This window comes from Nyctibius grandis, chromosome 29 (genome assembly GCF_013368605.1).
Source record: "Nyctibius grandis isolate bNycGra1 chromosome 29, bNycGra1.pri, whole genome shotgun sequence".
Lineage (NCBI taxonomy): Eukaryota > Metazoa > Chordata > Aves > Nyctibiiformes > Nyctibiidae > Nyctibius > Nyctibius grandis.
In genome coordinates, this window is record NC_090686.1 from 5486875 (window position 1) to 5507299 (window position 20425).

General features: G+C 44.5%; 1 protein-coding gene across 8 annotated transcripts in view; it reads right to left on the reverse strand.

Moving 5' to 3' along the window:
* The window catches only part of WNK2 (WNK lysine deficient protein kinase 2), a 126599-nt gene extending 106494 nt beyond the window's left edge, over positions 1-20105 (reverse strand). For 7 of the 8 annotated variants that reach the window (XM_068419926.1, XM_068419921.1, XM_068419927.1 and 4 more), the window contains exons 1-2: positions 19085-19232; positions 17956-18768 (exon numbers count right to left, since the gene is read on the reverse strand). In XM_068419926.1, coding sequence (XP_068276027.1) covers positions 17956-18741 — 786 coding nt within the window. In that variant the 5' untranslated portion in view covers positions 18742-18768; positions 19085-19232. Of the gene's footprint in view, positions 1-17955; positions 18769-19084; positions 19233-19998 lie in introns of those variants that run through there. The other variant, XM_068419920.1, reaches the window with a different exon arrangement.
* Positions 20106-20425: the final 320 nt, after the last annotated feature.

The window sequence follows — 20425 nt, forward strand, 5'->3', positions numbered from 1 at the left end:
CATTAGGTCCTCCAGAACACTGCCCTGAATAAGAAAGGTTTCAAATGCAAGAGACAAAAATAGCATAGGAAATAAATACGTCAACAGAAGTTTGGTCTACAAATTGAATTCACAAGAAGTCTGGCCTACAGATTAAATTCACAAGTCTCCTGCGTTTCCACCCTACAGATGACCCAGGGGAGCCCTTGGTCCTGCTGTGACAGACCCAAAGCCCCGCTCTGGTCAGAACCCAGCTGTGTGGGCACAGTCCCAGCATGGCCATCGCTGCTGGGGGAGCTTTCAGAACCCGTGGGTAAGACTTTAAGTAGACAAAAAGAAACAAACACTAAGTCCACACACCATAATATTAAGATCTTTCACATGGTGATAAGATTTTGCAACTTATTAAACACACACAACCAAACTTTTCTAAACACGTCACAGGCTCAGCTTGTAATAGGATTTAGTATTTCCGACTTCCCACTAAGAAGGGAAAAGATTGGCCCTAATCTGCAGCTTCTGAAAGGAACTAGGAAATACACGCGTAGGAAATAAAATGCCTTTACCTATTGAACTTTAAAAAGAAAAAAAAAACACCAGCCCTAGAGTAGTTTCTTAATTGTGTATAAATGCACATAGCCTTTTCTAGAGCTGGAGAAATCCAAGGGAAAGAGTCTGGGAATTCTCCCTGAAAACCAAGACAAGGCTGGCTAAAGAAATTTCTCACCACACCCCTTTCTCCCAAGATGTTTCCACAGAAAAAAACCACATTAATTCCCACTCTAATAATACACATGTAAAATGTATGTTATTAAAAGAGCATTTCAGGAGCTAGCTCCAAGCACACATTCCAGCTACTGAGACCCGACACACATTTCCTACTTGGGAAGGCAGCACATCACAGCACGTGCCACATCAGCCCTTCCTGCTCTTTCCCCCAACTATGACATTAAAGCCAGAAAATTCCTCCTTACCCTGTTCCACCATTTCAACTAACCTGATTATAGAAGTAACCTGTTGCATTTCTCTGCTGCAGTGCAAAGAAAGAGCAGTGGGCACCCTCCCTGGGAATTAATTACTATCAGCACACTATGCTGAGCCTTCTATTTTGGCAAAAGCTTGGTTTTCATCAAAAAGAAGTTTTCAGAGACCACTCATTTTATATTAGCATTCTTGAAACAAATATAATTTCATTTACTGCCAATATATTTATTCTTCTAAAAGATGTATTTTTAGTATACAAGACTAAAAATGTACAAGTTGGAGCTCCAAGAGGTTCCAAGTAGCTGTAGTTAAATTCAAATATCTCAGAAAAGAGTGCTCGGAAGTATTCAGTAAAGGACTTCTTGCAAGAGGAGGCTGGATTAGTCTTGCCAGCAGATTCAGCCAATTTCCAAAGAACTCAATGGTATGAATATCACAAATAAAAGTAATACTAATAAAACAAAAATCTAGATATGGATTATCATCCCATACAAAAACACCAGAGCATTTTCAAGACTGAAGAGAAACATAAGGCGCAAAGTGATTTACTGAAAGTATTTTAAAGACTTATTTTCAGAAGTTTTTAAAATTAGAAATTCTAAAAACAAATTATTGACTGCAATGAAACAAAAGTTTTAGCACAGCCTTCCTTGGAGCTGCAATTTCATTTTACAGATCAAATTTCTCAACTTTGTAGCATCTTAGAGTACGGTAGCACATGATCAGTACCATCTTACACCCAGCATTCAAGAGAAAGTTGATATATCAGTTACAGTGTAAAGCAGCAGTTAAAATACTTGTAAAAGCAAGGCTAAGGTAGAACTCTACCTAACAAGTTCACAATCCACCTGAACCACTCCAAGTACCTTCTAGAGAAAGCACTTGAGAATTCACAAGCTAAAGAAGATTTTTTTTTTTTTAAAATCATTCAGGCATGCTTTGCCTACCAGAAGTACATTATATAGTCTGCACCACTACAATTAAGAGTGCCACATACTGCAATTAATTTTTAAAACCCACATACTTTAAAGGGTCTTTTAACAAAGAATAATTCTTATTGCTATGATTTAATAGTTGCTAAATTTAGGAGAACATTGACAATTTTAGATTCTTATATTTATCTCACCTGTACGAACATTTTATCCTTATTACAATTACTATTGCACATTTGTGTGGGTTGTTTTTTGAAAGTAACTCTCCCATCCATCTTAGGGCTGTGCAATAAGCAAAGACCAAGCAAACACACACTTAAACACTTGCCATGAATATGAAAAGTAAACAGCAACTCAATAGGTGAGACCAGAGTCATCTAAATCAAATCACACCACGGCCATTACTTAATGAATTCCCCCCTCCCTTGCAGTATTGTTACCACGTATATCACATGTCAGCTGTTTAACAAGGCTTAACACTACAAAATGAACCCAGGCAGCAGGTATAATGTTCCTTAAAATGGTTTCTTAAAGAAAAGGAGAATTACTGGATTTTTCTCTGAAAAGCAAGGGAAACATTTGAGCATGTATTTTCACCTCCACATCTAGGGTTAAGGAGAAGTCAATCAACTGAACCACTGGCTCTCTAGCTATGTTGGAAAAGTATATATAAAAATATATTTATAATTTACAGATACGCTGCTTTTACATTGTGTTTTCCTTTGTGGAGAGTACAGCTCTGGTACAGGCTTACATACTGCCACTGCCATATACTGGATATAGTTATATCGTTGCTTTTGTTATTTCTTTTCAATTAAAAAAAATTTTTCATTTTAATCTTGCAAGAGAAACACCACTCTCGAGATCTGCTATCCTCACACCACTGTCAGTGCAAGGAATTATTTTAAACCCAGGTAAATTTACATGGTAATTTTGGGCAGACCTAAGAATAAAAGCTGCTGCTCTGAGAATGTTATTACATTTCAAAAATATACAGCATGCTTAAAACACAGACTGGATATAATGCTTATGGAAACAAATGCACAAACCCTGACTCAGGGATTTTAAAACTTTGGTACACAAGCCCCTTAGTATACAGCTTTTTTTTTTTTTTAAATGGAGCACATTAAAACAGGTGAATAGGCTTTCATGACCAATTATTCATCTGACTGTCTTAGACCTCTAAGAGTAATTAACATTTCAGCATGCTTAAGATCTTCTAGTTAAACCAGTCCTCCCATTTTTCCATTCACACAATTAAACACTCTGCTTTGTCACAGTTCATTCTAACCCTTAAAAATGCATCCTCTGAGAAAAATACATGCAAAACTGGACTAAGTTGATGGAAAAACTGAACACACGTTGTTCAGAATTGATGCAACGATGACAAAGGAGTGGTTTTTACTTAATTCACCCAGGCTGGGAAATTACTTTAAAACAGACTTGAAGCATTCCACTGCGTCCTCCACATAGATGCATAATCACCCACCCCTCACTATACAAATATGTGCTTTGTAGCACTATATAAGCACTATAAATAATGCATTATCTGTTTCTCCAGACTGTCAGTGTGACACAGACATTCTAGAGCACTGCTCCAGCGGCAGCGGGACCCAGACGGACATGGTGTTTCCCCAGCACATCCCTAGTCCAGCTACCACCCTCTGTCTCCATGGGTGGAAAGCAGAATCTTTGCAGGACACACGCTGGCAGCACAGGCTGCGGCTCTTGTTAAGCACTCATCCCCAATTACTGGGAGTTTGGCATCTTTAACTCACTTAATAAACTTATGAAGAGCAAGACAAGACTAAGAAAACTCATTCCTTCCAGTTATTTCTCATGGTTCTCAAAAAAAAATTCAAAGGTTGTTTTTCAGCCTTTGTGTCTTCAGGAAATAAGACTGCACTGATGCTCTGTGTGTGTGTGTGTGTACATCTCCCCTGTTGTCCACAGGACATAGAATCATAGAATCGCTTTGGTTGGAAAGGACCTTTAAGATCATCAAGTCCAACCGTTAACCCAGCACTGCCAAGGCCACCACTAACCCATGGCCCTCAGCACCACATCTACACGGCTTTTAAATCCCTCCAGGGATGGGGACTCCACCACTGCCCTGGGCAGCCTGTTCCAATGCCTGACAACCCTTTGAGTGAAGAAATTGTTCCTGTTCTCCAATCTAAACCTCCCCTGGCACAACATGAGGCCGTTTCCTCTCATCCTATCACTTGTTACCTGGGAGAAGAGACCAACCCCCACCTTGCTACACCCTCCTCTCAGGCAGTTGTAGAGAGCGAGAAGGTCTCCCCTCAGCCTCCTTTTCTCCACACTAAACACCCCCAGGTCCCTCAGCCGCTCCTCATCACACTTGTGCTCCAGACCCTTCACCAGCTTCATTACCCTTCTCTGGACTCGCTCCAGCACCTCAAGGTCTTTCTTGTTGTGAGGGGCCCAAAACTGAACACAGGATTTGAGGTGAGGCCTCAGGGTAGCAACTCACAGAAACAAAGCAACTTTCCATTTTCAGGAAAATTTATATAAAAGGGAAAGAGAAATTCTCTAGTTTCCCCCACTGAAGGAAAAACTGAACAAGCAGCATGACCCTAGCAGCTGTAAAATCCACAGAAAAGCACATTGAGGAATAACCAAACTGTGAGAAGCAGCTTCACGGGGAGTTCACATCTTATTAGGCACAGAGGACTCCCAACTACAAGATGATTTCATCAGTTACTCTGCTGACAGAAATCCATTTTGAAATATACACTATAGATATATGCCTTTTAAGATACAAAGGTCACAGTTCATAAGAAAATTACAGAGTTCTCTCTTTCTGCACACAAAAATTAGCTCAGTGGAAATGTTTTAATGGCTTTTTTCCTTTCTCTAACAGAATTCATAAATTACAATTTCAGCTCTAAAAATCAGAGGTAACACAACTAGGATCACGGATAAAGCATGCATAAAATACACAATATATAATTATTTTTTAAAAAGGCATTTACAGCACATGTACTGTTAAATCATTAATTAAAACACCAGAATTAGGGCAGCTAAGCATCAACAAGGCAGGCAGAAAGACTACAAGTATCAGTCATTGGCTAGGACCAGAATCTAACAATTGTTGCACAAGAGATTATAAAATGCCTTTTCATCTCATCTCACTAGGTGCTACCTCAGTTTCCTTTATTTCTCTGCAAATCCCGACTTCCATCTCAGATTCATCAGGATTTTAAAAAAAAAAAAATAAAAATCAGAAGCTACCACAGCTGTCACCAACAGTCTTGTTGTCACACAAAGCAGGTGCCTGAGAAAAAACCTTGCACAACAGGAAGACTGATAAGGTGAAATAGCCTCAAAGAAGACTTTGAAGATCAATCAAAGAAGATAGTTTAATGTGATTGCAAAGATGACCTTCTAAAGAAAGGGACATAAAAGAAGAACAAGCGTATTTGTACACGCTCTGTGGCAGTGCAGAAGGCGTCAAAGAGCAGGACCCTGTCCTTGTCACTTTTGGGGTGGTGGTAAAGGACAAGGAAGCGGAGGAATGAGAAGGAAGATGATGTTAAACTGTTTCTTACAAGTCTACTGGAAAGTTTTTACAAAGTAGCATCCATTTTTAATAAAGCCTCTCTACCAATGCGCAAAGGGACGTGGGAAGGGGCTGATGAACCACCCTGTGCAATCCTTCCCATATGTGTAACAAAACCAGACCTGCATCAGTCGCACCCCTCACACTGAGGAGCTGGGATTCAGCAGCAACACTAATGTCATTTTTAGGTCCCAGGTTAGCAAGCTGTGTATTTTCTGTTATAACCTCCTCAGGCAACGCTAACTTCCCCAGTTGCAGCCCCTCTGGTTTCAGTCATTCTCCATCTCCATGCTGGAAGATTCCCTTCAACACGGACTGCGCTCCCCAGCGACACTTGTTATACATTGAGTTGTTGTTCAGCAACATCAGGAAAAAAAAAGGAAGAAAAGGATGGATCGATATTTGTGTGGCAAAAGTCACTAAACATCCACAGTGCTGCTTATGTGCAAGAGTTGCTTTTGAATACACAGACTCCATCATCTCACGTACCTCATTTCACACACAGGAGTTTGCGGCCCAAAGCTATTTAGAGGAAAAGTTTTCTCTGAGTGAGCACTAGCCTGTTCTCCCCCCTCCCTCAAACTACCCAAGAGATAACTCTAGAAAAAAAAGTATATACATACTTTAATAAATGAATCTTTGTATTTAATGCTTTGATGTTACTTAGAGGAAGAATTGCTGTTTCTAATAGGTTTGTAGCTTCAGTGGTTAAAAATTTGTAATGCTGGCTCCATCTAAGTAAACAGACATAGATCACCCACATTTTAAGTATTAACTGTTTCTCATGGTATGGGATGTCAAAAATATCTCTGGACGTAGTGATCACAGCCACTTTTCTCCTCTCATACAACAAGCCTTCCATATTAGCAGCCCAGGTGTTGACGTAGTGTAGTTTATGGCAGGGTATGGGCTTTGGCAGAGTGCTCAAGAGTAGGGGGTGGAGAGTGAACAGGAATTCAAGGAGTCAATTCTCAAAAAAAAAAATCTCACAGAATATCTATGATTTATTCCAGAGAGTGAAAAAGAGGTTTCACTTCATTTCCCCCTCCCAACCACAGATACTTGCTACAAGTTTCCTTCTTCTGTACTTTGAAAAGAAGGCTTAATCCTCTTCCACATACAAGGATTCAGAGAGTTGTCTACAGCGTAGAGGAAACCACAGGGTGCCTTCGTAGGAGTATCTTGTATCATGTGGGAATCTATCCAGTTGGCTTAATTTAACATGAGTATAAAAATACAGCATAGAATTGACCTGGGTCCAAATGCACTCTTCTGAAAGCACTTGTGGCTCTGACACCCAGTCCCCCAGCTGCCAGCGTATTGAAGGCACCATGCTTTTTCTTAAGATGAGGTGCCTGCAAAAGCTCAAGTCTCTTGCACATGCCCCATATGGCCTCAGTTAAGTCAGGGTCCCTCTTGTATATAAACAAAGCTGGGACCCAGAAATGAACTGTTCATCCATCCTCAAGTAATTGAAGCCAAGAGACATTTGCAGAGCACACCTACCACACGGTGAAGGAGCTGGGTGACAGCACCTACTTTCCTCATACGTGATACCTGGAAGAGGCTCATCTCCTCTCCCATGACAGCAATACTTAGGCCAAAGGACTTAATGACCAGGGGAGATTCATTCCAAATTCCCATCCCCACCTGCAACAGCCATTGAAGCCTTTACCAAAGCCTCCAAACTACTACACTCACAGCTAAGGGAAGGGCGAGGAGCACACTCCTGCAACTTCATGTCTCCAACACAGGAGATTCTTCCATTCTCAGATAAGAAGTGAATCCCAAGAGGAAACACCGCAGCCTGCTGGATAGGCCAGCAGAGTGGTTGGCCACAGGTCTCACCTCCCTCCCAGGCAGTTCATGTGTCTGAAGATGGAGCAACCAGCTGTTGGATGGAGCCTTCCCATCAGCACGCTGATCTTTTGGGTCCCTGCTCTGAGCTAACGCAGCTCACTACCCACACTGCTGGCAGCACGCCTAACAACAGGTTAGGGGTTGCACTGCCCCTCTTTACAGGAACTGGCCCCAGATGCCCCAGTTTACCACCCGCTGCCTGATGCAGGTCAGACCAGCACAAGCAAACAGTCCTTAAGGTCTGAAATGAAGACTCTGAAGTGAGTTTTCTATTTAAAGACCAAGTGATCCCTGCTACTTGACACCGATGGGGCTCAGAAGCTCTCGGCAGCCTGGAAAATTTTATAGCTCAAACTTGCTTTAGATAACTTTAGTCCAGTCCAAGAGTCTGCCATGCACCTGAGGACCAGCAGATTATCAGCAGCAGCTTTCCTCTCACTTTTTTTTTTTTTAGAGGGAAGTTACAGAAAAATCCCCATTTGTTTCTTGGAACATCACCACAAGAGCTTCAAATTAACAAGGCCCTTACAATACAAATAACTCCCAAATATCACATGATGTTCTCCCTCCTCACTTGCCTCCTTCTGCCTGTGCTGGAAATACCTGGAAATCATGGGCTTTGGTTAGGCTGAACAGCCACAATGACTTTTTAAATTCATTAAGGTCAACAAAAGATGTTACACAAGTTATTACAACTTGTGCAAAAATAAAATTTGAAGCCCGGAGGGCAGCAGGGACTGATGCTACATCCCCAGAAGCACGTGCAAAACACACCACACAAGGGAGAACATAACCTGAAGAGCCAGGGTCACAGATGGGCTCAAGGAACCATTCCAGGTCATTCTCACCAATTCATTTTACCCTATATCCTGTGGCTTAATACAAGTGGTTGTGTTTTTTCCTCTCCTTCTACTATTAATTTTATAGATGCACAAACAACATCAAGTACATGCAAAACCACCCATGTTAGTCATGATCACGCTGTTTGCCAAAGGACAAGATATTCTCATCCTCCATTAGTAATCAAAGGCAATATGTGTCTTATTGTAATTGAGAGACAAGCAAGTCCCTTTTATTAGTGCAACACTTGCTTTACTATCTACAATTCTCAAAACAAATACTGATATGACAGAGCAACAAAACAAGTTCAAATGCACATAACCACTGCAATTTTCCTCATTTAATCAGTAGAGCCTAGAACAAAGCAAACCTATTTGGAATCAGTTTTACACGATCTAGGTTATACCCAGTGTTTCAGCAGAGCAATGAGATACATCCGCTGGAAATGTTGTGATTTCCCCCCACCCTTCTACACTGTTCTATTTTAACAGACAGAATTGATTCTGCTCAGTCAACCACCGCAGCTGTATTAGCTCCAGTGAGGACAATGGGTCACTCAAAATGTTGCTCTAACTGAAAAAAATCCAGACGGCATCAGGAAAAGCAATGTTAAAAAGCTGCTTATCGTACAAAAACCTGGAATAAACACCGTAATTTTAATCCTTCAGCGCACGCCAGCGAGAGAAAGGAACATCCATTTCAAAAGCAGATGTATGCAATGCCTGTTTCATAGTGCTTTGTAAAACAAATACTCAGTTCTCAATATATGAGGTGACCAGCTGTCATTTGTTCTTTTTAATAAAATCTTATTTTATAGAATCAAAACAATTTTTGATTATTTAGCTAAAGAAAAAACCTTCCTCCATCTGTTCAGTCTTACTGGGTTTTAGACAGTTTTAAGCACTCAAAGCACAATGACAATGGCATTTGGACAAGCCCTGCTAATTCAGGAATACTCAGAACACCACGTTATGTGCTCGGAACAGAACCACAGTTTATTAAGGCCCATACTTTGCTAAAAAGTTAATGGAAAGGGTAAGATAGGTCCCCAAAAGTGTAAATATAGCTAGGAAATAAAGTCAGCCATCATCCATACAGATTTACATTCAAATCCTCTGGGTGAGGATGAAACAAAAAGCCTTTTAAGTAGTTTTCAGGAGAGCTGGCCTTTCAAAATTTGAGAAAGGCAAATTTGTAGCTTTAATAACTAGCTATAATACATATTTCTTCCCCCCCCAAAAAAGCATTGCAAAAAAAGGACTAGTGTGTAACAAACATACCCATTTCCTTTTGGGTTTTCACTGAGAAACAGCTAGGAATCAAAGCTGGTTTAACTTTACTTACCTAACCAAAGGTAAGTAAAAATTCAAATTCAAACTAACTTTGGTAAAGTGCTGCTGAGATTTATAATAGGATCAAATACGACTTAAAGCATGTTTGATTTTCCTTTGAGAAGTCAGGAATGAAGATCAGATTGAATTCACAAAAAAAAAATGGCCAAATAAGAAAAAAAACCCACAAATGTTATTTGAGCCTGCATTCTCCTATCTGTTTGCCTCAGAGCTCATGAATAAGTGTTTTGTATCCCACTGTAGCAAACAACTGAAGAACAGATGGTATTAGGTCTTAAATTACTCCTTCCTTGATAGTTTAAGCAACATGTATATTCCCATAACATGGCATTTCATTTTACCCATTACTCCCACTGCATATTTAACCCCCACATTATACAGACATTACACTACATTAACACAATACAGCAAATTCATTTTCAAGTAAATCACCTATGAAAATCTGACTGTGCACACCATGACACCTGATGCAAATTAAAATGCATCTGCACTTACGTGGAAGATTCTGGAGAAGGAGGGAAGAAATCCCACCAGCTCCAGAAATTTACTTATTTGGAATAATGCCATAGTCACGATGGGGTTAGACAGGCCTCGGCATGTTTAGTAGGGGTAATCAATTTTTTTTAAAAAACATTGTTGGGATGATGGTGAACTGAAAACACAGGTATCAAAGACCATTCATTCAAGGCTGAGATGGAGCATCTTCCAAAACTAAAATTCAAGATGAGTACAATTATACAAGTTTACTTATTTTTTCTTTCAGGGATTGAGTAGAAGGGCTATCACCACACACCACTTAACTTACATATTTGGAGTAAGCCAAGTCACTGCTAACAAACAAAACAGTCACTAGAAAGTTTTTGGTACACATTTCTTGCCAGCAGATTTAGAACTTGGTCTAAGTTCATCAATCCCTGTGGACAACTGGCTGGCAACTAAGATGCTCCCTAAGGCTTAGAGGTGTCCAGTGACACCCTGTGTCCACAACACAGGTGATCACAGGACTTGTGATCCCCTCCTTGCACCAAATCCTCAGTGTCTTTTGCATGGGCATGATAATCTGTAAGAAGAGTCAGAAGAACAGCTCAGAAGCTATGCAGCACCCAAGCTCATTCAGAATGGAGAAAATTCCCCAATAAGCAAATCTTTTGGATAAACATCATGCCAACAGGAGGTATGGACTTTATTTCTTTGGAGGACAAAGATTTTATTCAGGGGTATGGGAAGCTGCTTATGGTTTGAAGATTAGTCCATTCCAGAGCAAGGGACCAATCTAATACATAAAACTGTGGCAGGGGGGTTGGAACTAGATGATCTTTAAGGTCCCTTCCAACCCAAACCATTCTATGACTCCATGAACTGGCTCTATTTTGTGGTTCATGTGGAAACTGTATTTAGAAAGATCTACAAGTACTCTTTGGGAAGAAAAGAGAGGTATGGAGAATGAGGGTGCAACACCTTCCTTTTTACGTACAAACAGCTCATGCTCTTTCACCAACTGATCAAAGCTTTTGTTATTTCCTCCGCAGAAGTGAAATGGAGGCAAAGAGAAGCTAAGACTCCTCTTTCTCTAAATATCAAGAAAGATCATCACACCAGATACAGCAGAGATTTGGAAGGATCTATCATCTTGCGGTTTTAACAACTGGTCCAGACTCCACCGCAGAAGAGGCTGCAGCCATTCATCATTTAAGACATTGCAAAGAAATAATTATAAGACTCATGCCTGGCAGAAAGGCAGGTTTCTCATTTCAGAGCAGACAGAAGGGCAGTAGAAAAGTAGTGAGTTGGTTCCTCTGTGTCAGAGCTACATAAGAATAGCAAGACACTGGATGAAGGTTGTTTCTAGCTGACTTCTCAACTCCATGGAAAACCAACAACTCTCCCCTTCCTTGCCAAGCTAGGATTTCAGTGTGCCTGAAACAACATTGGGATAGCACCCATGTTTTTAGTAGGCCAATGTCACTTCAGGGAAATAATGCATTTCCAGATGTAACTTCAGTTGCACATGTACAAACTTAAACCAGAGGAAAACCAGTTCTGCTTCTGCATGACCATTTCAGATATTCTCCAAACACTATCTGCATAAACCCCTCCTATTGCAGAGCAATGAAGACGTCTCTTCTAACAGGAGCGCCAAGTGTCATACATCTCACATGACATGCCTTTGGCTGCCTTCTTATGCCTACAGGCTGCCCGGGCATCATGCATCAGCACTTCCCTTATATTTATGTTTTCTGGCCAGTCAGACCTACCACAGAACCTACCGAGCATGCAGGTAAGCATCATGCTGCTGGCAATCAACAGCTATGTCATGGCAAGTCTCAAAACCAAACTTGCCCTGATCAGACAGTTGTAGCGAGCTCTTCTCAGTGCTCAAACCCAAACCTACTGCTCCAGTGGGGCTCCTGAAGCATGGGAGATTTATCTACTACCTCCCTCCTCAGCAATCCCTTCATACCTAATCCCTGTAGGATGGCCTCTACCCTCCATCCAACCACCCAAGAACCACTCTTCCCAACCTCTGCAACACCTCTAGTCTCTCAGAGCATGCAAAAATCCTGATAACTCCAGCAACCAACAGCTGAATTGCTATTGCCACCCTTCTTTCAGCACATCGTTACCAGCACCACTAAGGTTGCTTCAGAGCCCTGTTACACCCTAACCAAGAAACAAGGCAGCAATCAGACCATAAATGTAAGCACATTATACACAAGTCAGCCTGCATATCAAGTGCAAACATTACTAAGATGACAGCTTGCAACACCAACTTTTTTTTCCCCTGTCAGCTGTGGACAAGAGATGACCAAAAGGATCAGAAATCTCATTTACACTGAGCTCTGGTTTTATTTTAAGTCATTTCCTCTTACTGCAACTAGACCCCACGTATCTAGTGTGAAGAGTTGAACAAGGATTAAAAGAGCATAAAACCACCCTTTAGGCAAAATGTACTCAAAAGAAAGGAGTCTTATTTGATTCAAAGGCAGAATCTGAAGCCTGACCCCGCTCTATTTCATTTACTGAATTTGAGAAGCAGACTATTAATAGTTCACTCCCGTATCCCTATCCTGCTTCTCCATGGCAGGGCGACAGCTATACCAACAAACCCAGTGACACAGGCACATGTTTTCATATTGACACTGTAAAGCAAAGCTAAACCAATTGTTTAAATTTAAACAGAAGTCACTATCTTAAGAATTAACTTGAAACAGACAAAATTAGTCTGAGTTAATTTAATACGAGCACACAGCAACATCAAATTCAAGCTTTCAGATGCAGTCTCCCTCCTTCCTTCCCCCAAACAGATCTAAGTTATTCTGTTCATTTACACTACAAAGTTTACCCGGCCAATAAATTAACAGCATCAACAGCAAGCAGCTACTATTTCGACATCAGCTGAATGCTGTCAGCCAACAAGGACACTAACAAAAGCCAAACTACCACACCGGTGAAAATCCTGAAGATAAGTACCTGTTTCAGAAAGAACTCCCCTGGATTCTTGACACAGGGGCATAGGATATCCTCCTCCTTCCACAAAATTTAACTCCACATAATAATTTAATTTTCCTAGAAGTGACCTGCCAGCTACAGCAAAGTGAACTCGCTTTAACGTTGTCTCCATTTTACAGGCTCCCACTTTTAACCACGCAAATGTATCTGCTTACACAAAAGCATCTGAGCTGCGGACCTTTGGTATTTCTTTGAACCACTATCACAGATCTTCTAAGTAGATGTAAGATGGAAAACAGCGCTTAAAAATTTAATAAAATAGTTACACAGACATCACAGCCTTCTCATACATAAAGCAATATGCTTAGAAATAAACTGCCTGCTTTTCCTCCCTTCCTCCACTCACCAAACTAGAAATTTTGCTTCAAGGAAAGATTATCAGCCTTAGCAACAAAAATTAGTGAGTTCACATGGCTCTAGCACTAACGATTTTAATGCAAGGTGAATAAAAAGAGCATTTAAAACAAAGTTTAGTCTCATCCTGTACTTCTAGAATATTCATGCCATATTAAAACAGTCAGCTATCAGCCAATCTGGATGAGCTTCTCATTGAAGGAATTAAAACTGAAATCAAGAAAATACTTTATCTGTTCCCATATTAATACTGCATACGAATCAAATTAAAGAAATGTCCAAAAATGCATCTACATTTAGAACTTTATTTTCAGTTAATATCTGTGCCCTCCAAAAATTTGAAACTCCTGAATATCTGAGTGACTTAAGACACACAACGCACTTTCACATCTTTGTTTTGGTTCAGGCAGTTTGAAAAGACTGGCAATGACATAAAAAGGAAAAAGCGCTGTAAAACCATAAAGTAAAACACTTATCTTGTAAAGATAATTACATTTTTCCCCTACAGAACTACACAACCAGCAGCTTGGAAGAAAAGCTGCAGGTGTGAGGAGTAAGAAATGGCCACCTTAGAGCAGGATGTATATTTGTGGCTGTTTTACCATCGCAGCCCCCTTGGTTTGGTGGCCATTTGGCAAATGCAGTCAGAGCTATTCTGATACCCTTGATTTCTAATTTCAGCTGTATGGGCAGGAAAGGAGAGTTGACCTCTGCCCATCCTTCACTCTTGCATAGCTCCCCAAACACCTCTAACATCCAATCCCTGAGCCAAGCTCTGACCCAGGGAGCATCAAGGACTCCCATACATTCTCATGCAAAGTGCCCAGAGGCCAAGTGTCCTGATGAAACCAGCATCCACCCAAGTACCAGCACACAGAGTGGAGAACAAGTCTTGGGCAACCAGTGGAAAAAGCCTGGCTTCCCTGTGGCGTTCACCAACAGGCACTTCTCACATCCCACCATGGGCACAGCAACAGCAGGATGAGACAGTCCATCCTCTCCACGTTTTCAACAAAGAAAACTAAAATTAAATACAATCGAACAGAAGCTCAGTATTCATACTCCAAGCAAGAACCGTAAAGTACAATGAAGTCTTCACATTTGAGATAGTACCAGGTTTGACTCTTGTGCAGTTTCCCTACATGTTCCCAAAGGGACATGGGATGGGGATTTCAAAACCATTCATCTAACTAAAAAGAATATTAGGCTTGCCAGCATTCAATTGCCAAAGCCTATATTCCTTATTCATGACCCAACATTTTACTTAGGAGTGCAACACTGAAATACTGTTATGCTGAAGCCTCACCACACATTGTACCAATTAAAATCAATTACAGTTGTTGAAAACCTTAGAATGCAAACCCCTCCAAACTGCAAGGGCATGCTAATCCTGCTCCAACGCTTCACCTTCAGGAAGGAACAATAAACTTATTTTCTAGTTAGAATTTGACAATAGCTTTCACGTCTTCAGACAGGTTTAAACCTCAGATCTAGTTTGGTTAGCATTTGGATCCTACCCTAATCCAAGCCATGATTTCGGTTCTGAACCCTAAAGCCATCTTTTCAATGAAATAAAACCACTGAACAAGAATGGCTTGCAAGGTCTTTGTACAGATGAGCAAATAAAAAAAAAAAAAAAGACAGACACACAGGCAACAGTACCACTGGGCTGAAAAAAGTGCTGAGCAAGGCCAGAGGATTAATGCCTGCATGGAACCTCAATACTGTTAGCTTTTAACTCTCCAGTTCTAAAAGTAACAAGCACAAGTGCATCTCCAGAAGAAAGACCAAGTACAATGTGTTGCAATTTTTCCACAAAAAGGCTCTGGGACAGGTTTTGATGGTGTGAGACTGCCAAGGAAGTACTTTTGTCTTCAACAGCATTGTGATGATGGCTTCCACGCAGTCTTCCGCTATGTGTATCTGAACTTAAAACTGCTACAGAGAAAGAGACAAGCGAGGGCATATCTAACTGGCACAGCTTACAGAAAAATTTTCAAAAAGCCGTGAATAAAGTGATTACTTGACAGCACCCTCCGAATGTTTCTCCAATCAAACTCCCTATCTGAATTAAGCAAGTACTCTCCAAGCCCAAAAGCCCAAGACACCACAGCTATTCACACCTTCTCCCATTGCTTCCTTCATGCAAACTCATCCCAAAAGCACAGGCTTTAATCCCACAGCGATTCAAGCCTTTTGTCATTCAGTTAGAGTTTCCCAATCCACACCAAGCACTGGCTTTCAAAATTCACATCTTATCTCCCCTTGCCTGGCCTCTGGCATCACCTCCAAACCTGCAGGGTGAACAGACAGCAGTGTTTAAGGAGAACCAGCAGCCCGTGCCTTCTTCCATGGATTCACACCAATTTCTCTAAAGCAGTTAACTAAGAAAGTTTTCTTTCTACAGTCAGAGGCCTAAAGCAAATTCTATATTAAATTGAAAATATCTAGTAGTAAGATCTGAGTTAAGCTGAAGCACATATAACAGAAATTAGCAGGAATTAGGGAATTATTACAGATGATTTCTTCCCATGCAGCCAGTTCAAGAATTCCTAAACAAGTGTAACTAGGAATAAGAAAACCAGTCACCAGGTAAGCTTCATACTGCAATTTTCCCTTCCCAATCTCTTGTCTTAGGTGTGAAAGACCCAAACACTGGTATTTCAATGCAATGTGCTCTCCGATGCGTTTGGCAGTCTTTTGTAGTTAAAGCCACTCTGTTACAGAAAATATGCTGAAAATACATCTATTCCAATTCCCCTGATAGAGCATACCGAGCAGATTTGGCAACAAGATGAATTCCTGCCGTGTGCAATCGCTCTGCAGTGACAGAGCTGGCCTGCGCTGGTCAGACCCCCAGCTGAACATCACTGGCCTCTTCCTACAGACAAAACATCCCTCCGAGAGCATCCCAATGATCATCCTAAATGAATTTCAGACTGCTGAAGTAAAAGCCTGATGCGCTCAGGATTCACTTTCAAGCCGAAGCCAGACAAAGCCCAGGCCTGCCCAAGGCTCTCCTCCCAGCACCACCGGCCTCGCTCAACACTCCCCTTTAATTCCCCTTGGCAATCCCACAGCCTCTGCCCTTTCCCTATGAGCCCTCCAGGACCTGCTCTAGACTGTGGGGAGAGGGGTTAAACCCCGTACCACCAGCCCATCTCGTCCTCAGCTCTGTGGCCATACCTCACACAGCATCCCTGTCTAATAACAGCCTGGGAACGCACGGTTATGAAGAGTGAGAAGTGCTCCCCACACTTCTGAAGCAAGTAGTGCTGCAGTAAATTATGATTATCCCCTAATGATTTCATTACACAATATAAAGATGTGGCTGTACAGCCATCCCCACCGATCCCAGGAAGCCAGGAGTGATTTACAGATTGGAACAACGTTAAAAAACAATCAGGAGCTCAGGCTTATTATATCCCATTATTTACATGCTATTCTCAAATCCTCTCCTAGGCCATAAAGCTCAGTCAGCCGCTGGGAGTTTAAGGAGCCCACATTTTAACTAAGAGTTAAATCTTCTAGTTCCCACCAAAATTACAGAGCAACTCAGACTAACAGCTCAAGGAAAAAAAAAAAAATCTGTCGTATGTTTTTCTTTGACAGGTCTCATTCAAATAGAGGCAAATAGAAAAGTAACAGACTTTTCTATTACTGAGGTAAGTAACAGACTCTAAAAGCTTCACAATTTTAAAAAATTTAAGCATATACTGCTGTTATTTTTACAGAAGTGAGAATATAAAAGTCACCAAGAAAAGGGTAACAGCTACATCCCAAACCAGCAAAAGACAGTATCTAAACCTTCCCTCTCTTTAGCTTACTGGAAGACTTCACTCTGAAGATCTAGAACTCAAATCAAATCTTTTATTTAAAAGCTTCCTTTAAAGACAGGGTATATGGATAGACAGGTCTTTGACCTAGCTGAAGCAGTAGCTCATGACAGGAATGCACTCAGGTACTTTTGGAGGTTTGATTCACAAGAAGCTGGCGACAGTCACAGCTTCAGAGCAGGGGCAAGGGCAAGTGAGGGAGCAGCAGATCCCCAACCTTTATAAAAGTACAATGCATTTATAGTTGGAACAAAAGGAAAGCTCACTCCTGCAAACACACTCCAAGTGCATTTACATTCGGTGTCTTTTTCACACAGGCCTGCTGCTCCCCTCCTGCCAAACCAAGCTGCCGCTTCCCGAAGCAGCTGGGGGTAGGGGGGAAGAAGGAGCTCGGGTTAGCTCTTTTAGGCATGCTTTGCGCATTCGGAGAGAGCGACTCGTGACCTTTTATGCAATATGACAGGTCCTGCGTTAACATCGTGAGTGTCGGCAGGCAGATGGCAGGGCCGAGAGGGTTAAGCCTGGGAGGAGTGTATATAAGGTGGTAGATTCAGAGCCAATGAGAATATTGCGCTATAGTTAGCCACTGGATCCTAAGCAATGGTGACTATAAAGGCTGCTCAAAGCCGAGCCGCTGGAGATGACACCAGCATGTTGCCCTTAGCTCCCAGGCTTACAAAGCAGAAAAAAAAAAAAAACACAGGAGGATCAGCTCGGCTTACCTGAAGTTCACACCATGCAACTTCCACCCACGTCTCCGTGTCCAGACCCTTATAGACCGTTTTGAAGGATCCCCTCCCAAGTTCAATATCAAACTTTAGGAACCTGCCATCCAGCGAGGTGGCAACCGCTTTCATATCAGCCTCTTCCTCAGGCTCCTCTTTTTTAGCCTTGCTCTGATCTTTGGAAGCATCCGACGCCTCTTTCCTCTCCACGTCTTTGCCGGCTTCCTTCTGCTCTTCAGCCCCTACGACAGCGCCAGGGGCTGGCGTTGATTTCAGCTCGCCAGAAGGCTCAGCCTCCAGGCACACCTTCTCCACGGCCCCGTGCCCTGCCTTGGCCCTCTCCGCAATTATCCTCCTGGTTTTAGGGAGCAGGATAATTTTCCTCTGATGTTCTGACTCGGGAAGGTCGAAAGCAGGTTCCTCCTGGTCCGAGTCCACCACGCTCCTCCGCAGGAACCGCTGATGGACCATTTTGGGATCCCTGAGGCTGGGGGTGCGGACCGGCGGGGCAGCTGCTCCCGGGGCTCCCGGCATTGCCGCAGCCTCCGCGGCCGCCCCGCTCCTCCGGCCACCGCCGGGCCCATCAATATTCATGCTCGTCTCCGCAGCCGGGGGAGCGCTGGGCTCGGCAGTCGCTGGAAACCCGCCACGGCCGCCGCCGCCTCCTCCTCCTCCTCTGCCTCCCCGCCGAGGTGCCGCTCTGGCATCGCCCCCAGTTTCCATTAGCTCTGAGGTTTCAGCGCCTGCCGCCGTCCCCGGGCTGGGGAAGTCACCGTGGTCCATGTCCGCGCCGAGCCGCCCCACGGCCACCTGCGAGGGGCAAGGCAGAGCGCAGCGCCCTGACGCACCGGCCGCCGCTGGGGCTCAGTCAGCCCCGGCCGCCCGACACCGCTCCCCCCATCCGCGGGCACCCCCGCGGCTCGCCCCGGCGCGGCGCTACCCCGTACCGCGGCTCCGAAACGGGAGGGCTGCGGCCAGCCCCGGGCTCCCCGGGCCGAGCCGCAGGCACCGCGGCCGCCCTGCCCGCCCCCCCCCTCGGGCAGCCCCGGGCTCAGGTGCGCGGCGGGGCCGCCCCACCTGCGGGCCAGGGCCGCGCACAAAGGCGCGGCGGAGCCGCTTTACTTACGTGCGGAGCGGGGGGCTGCCGTCCTCAGCGCCATGGACGGGGATGAGAAGGGCGGCGGGGAGAAGGGGCGGGTACCGCCGTGCGTGCGCCTGGCGGGCTGTGCGCGCCGCGGAGCGCGGTGCCGAGCGAGGCGGCTGCCGGCCGCGGAGCCCCGCGGCCCGCCCCTGCGCGCTGCAGCACGGCCCTGCCCGCAGCGCCGGCCTCCCCTCCCCTCCCCGCCCCGCTCCCGCCGGCTCCGGGCTGCGCCCCTGCCCGCCGCCAGCCCTGCGGCAGCCGCCTCCGCCGCGCCCCCGCGGGCGATGGCCGCCCCCCGCCCGGCCCCGCCGCCGTTGTCAATGGGCAGCGCTCCCCCGCCGCCGCCCCATTTAAGGCACCGGCGCTCGGCGGCCGCCAATGAGGCTGCGGAGAGCGGCCCCCCCGCCCGGCCCGGCCCGGCCCCCCGCCGCCGGGGACAATAGGAGGGTCCCGGGCCCCGCCGCCGCCTCGCCCCGGGGCGCGGGAGGGGCCCCCGCACGGCCCCGCACCGCTCCTCCGAGCAGCACCGTCCTGCCAGCCCGGGGGTGCGGGGTGCGGGTCCCGGCGTAGGATGTGGGTCCCGGCGTGGGGTGCGGATCCCAGTGTGGGATGCCGGTCCCGGCCGCGGGGTGCGGGTCCGTTCGCTCTCTCGATCCGCCTACAGCGAGGAGCGACTGCACCAAAGGGCCGGTGATTGTTGGGTGTCATTAAAAGGAAGATTTCTCAGGAGAAACCAAATATTTGTCGTCATCTGTCAGGATCCTTCAAACGCGAAAGAGGAATAAGGACGAGCTCACACTAAGGACGAGCTCACACGGGAGCGTTTGATCGTACAATAAATACAGCCCCTGCGCTTCGGCGCTGGGGGGCTGAACACACCGGCCGCCACACGCACCTACCTGGGATTTTCTTTGTTTGGGTTTTTTCCTTCATTCCTCGCAGTTCGTGAATCATTCAACGCACGTTGACCTCATGGGTCGTTACGACCGACACTCGGTGTCAGACGAGACTGAGGGACGCTCGGCTCTGAAGACCAGGCTGTGCTTCCCCGCGGGCTGGGTTGGAGACGCGGGACACGGGCTTGGCTACGGGCTGCGCCCGTCAGCAGCTGTGACGTTTCTGCTCCGGAAATTCATGGAAGGACCCTGCTCTCCACTACTGTCGAACTTGCTTTCTTAAGTATTAGCTTCATACAAACGTGCCATATGTTTTAATAATTAAAATTTAACTAAATTAAAAAGAAAAAAAAAAAAACAACAGAGGTTTACCCAGTATTTATTCCCTGAGATTTCTGAAGCAAAGGAAGTTGACTGCCAGGCAACCATA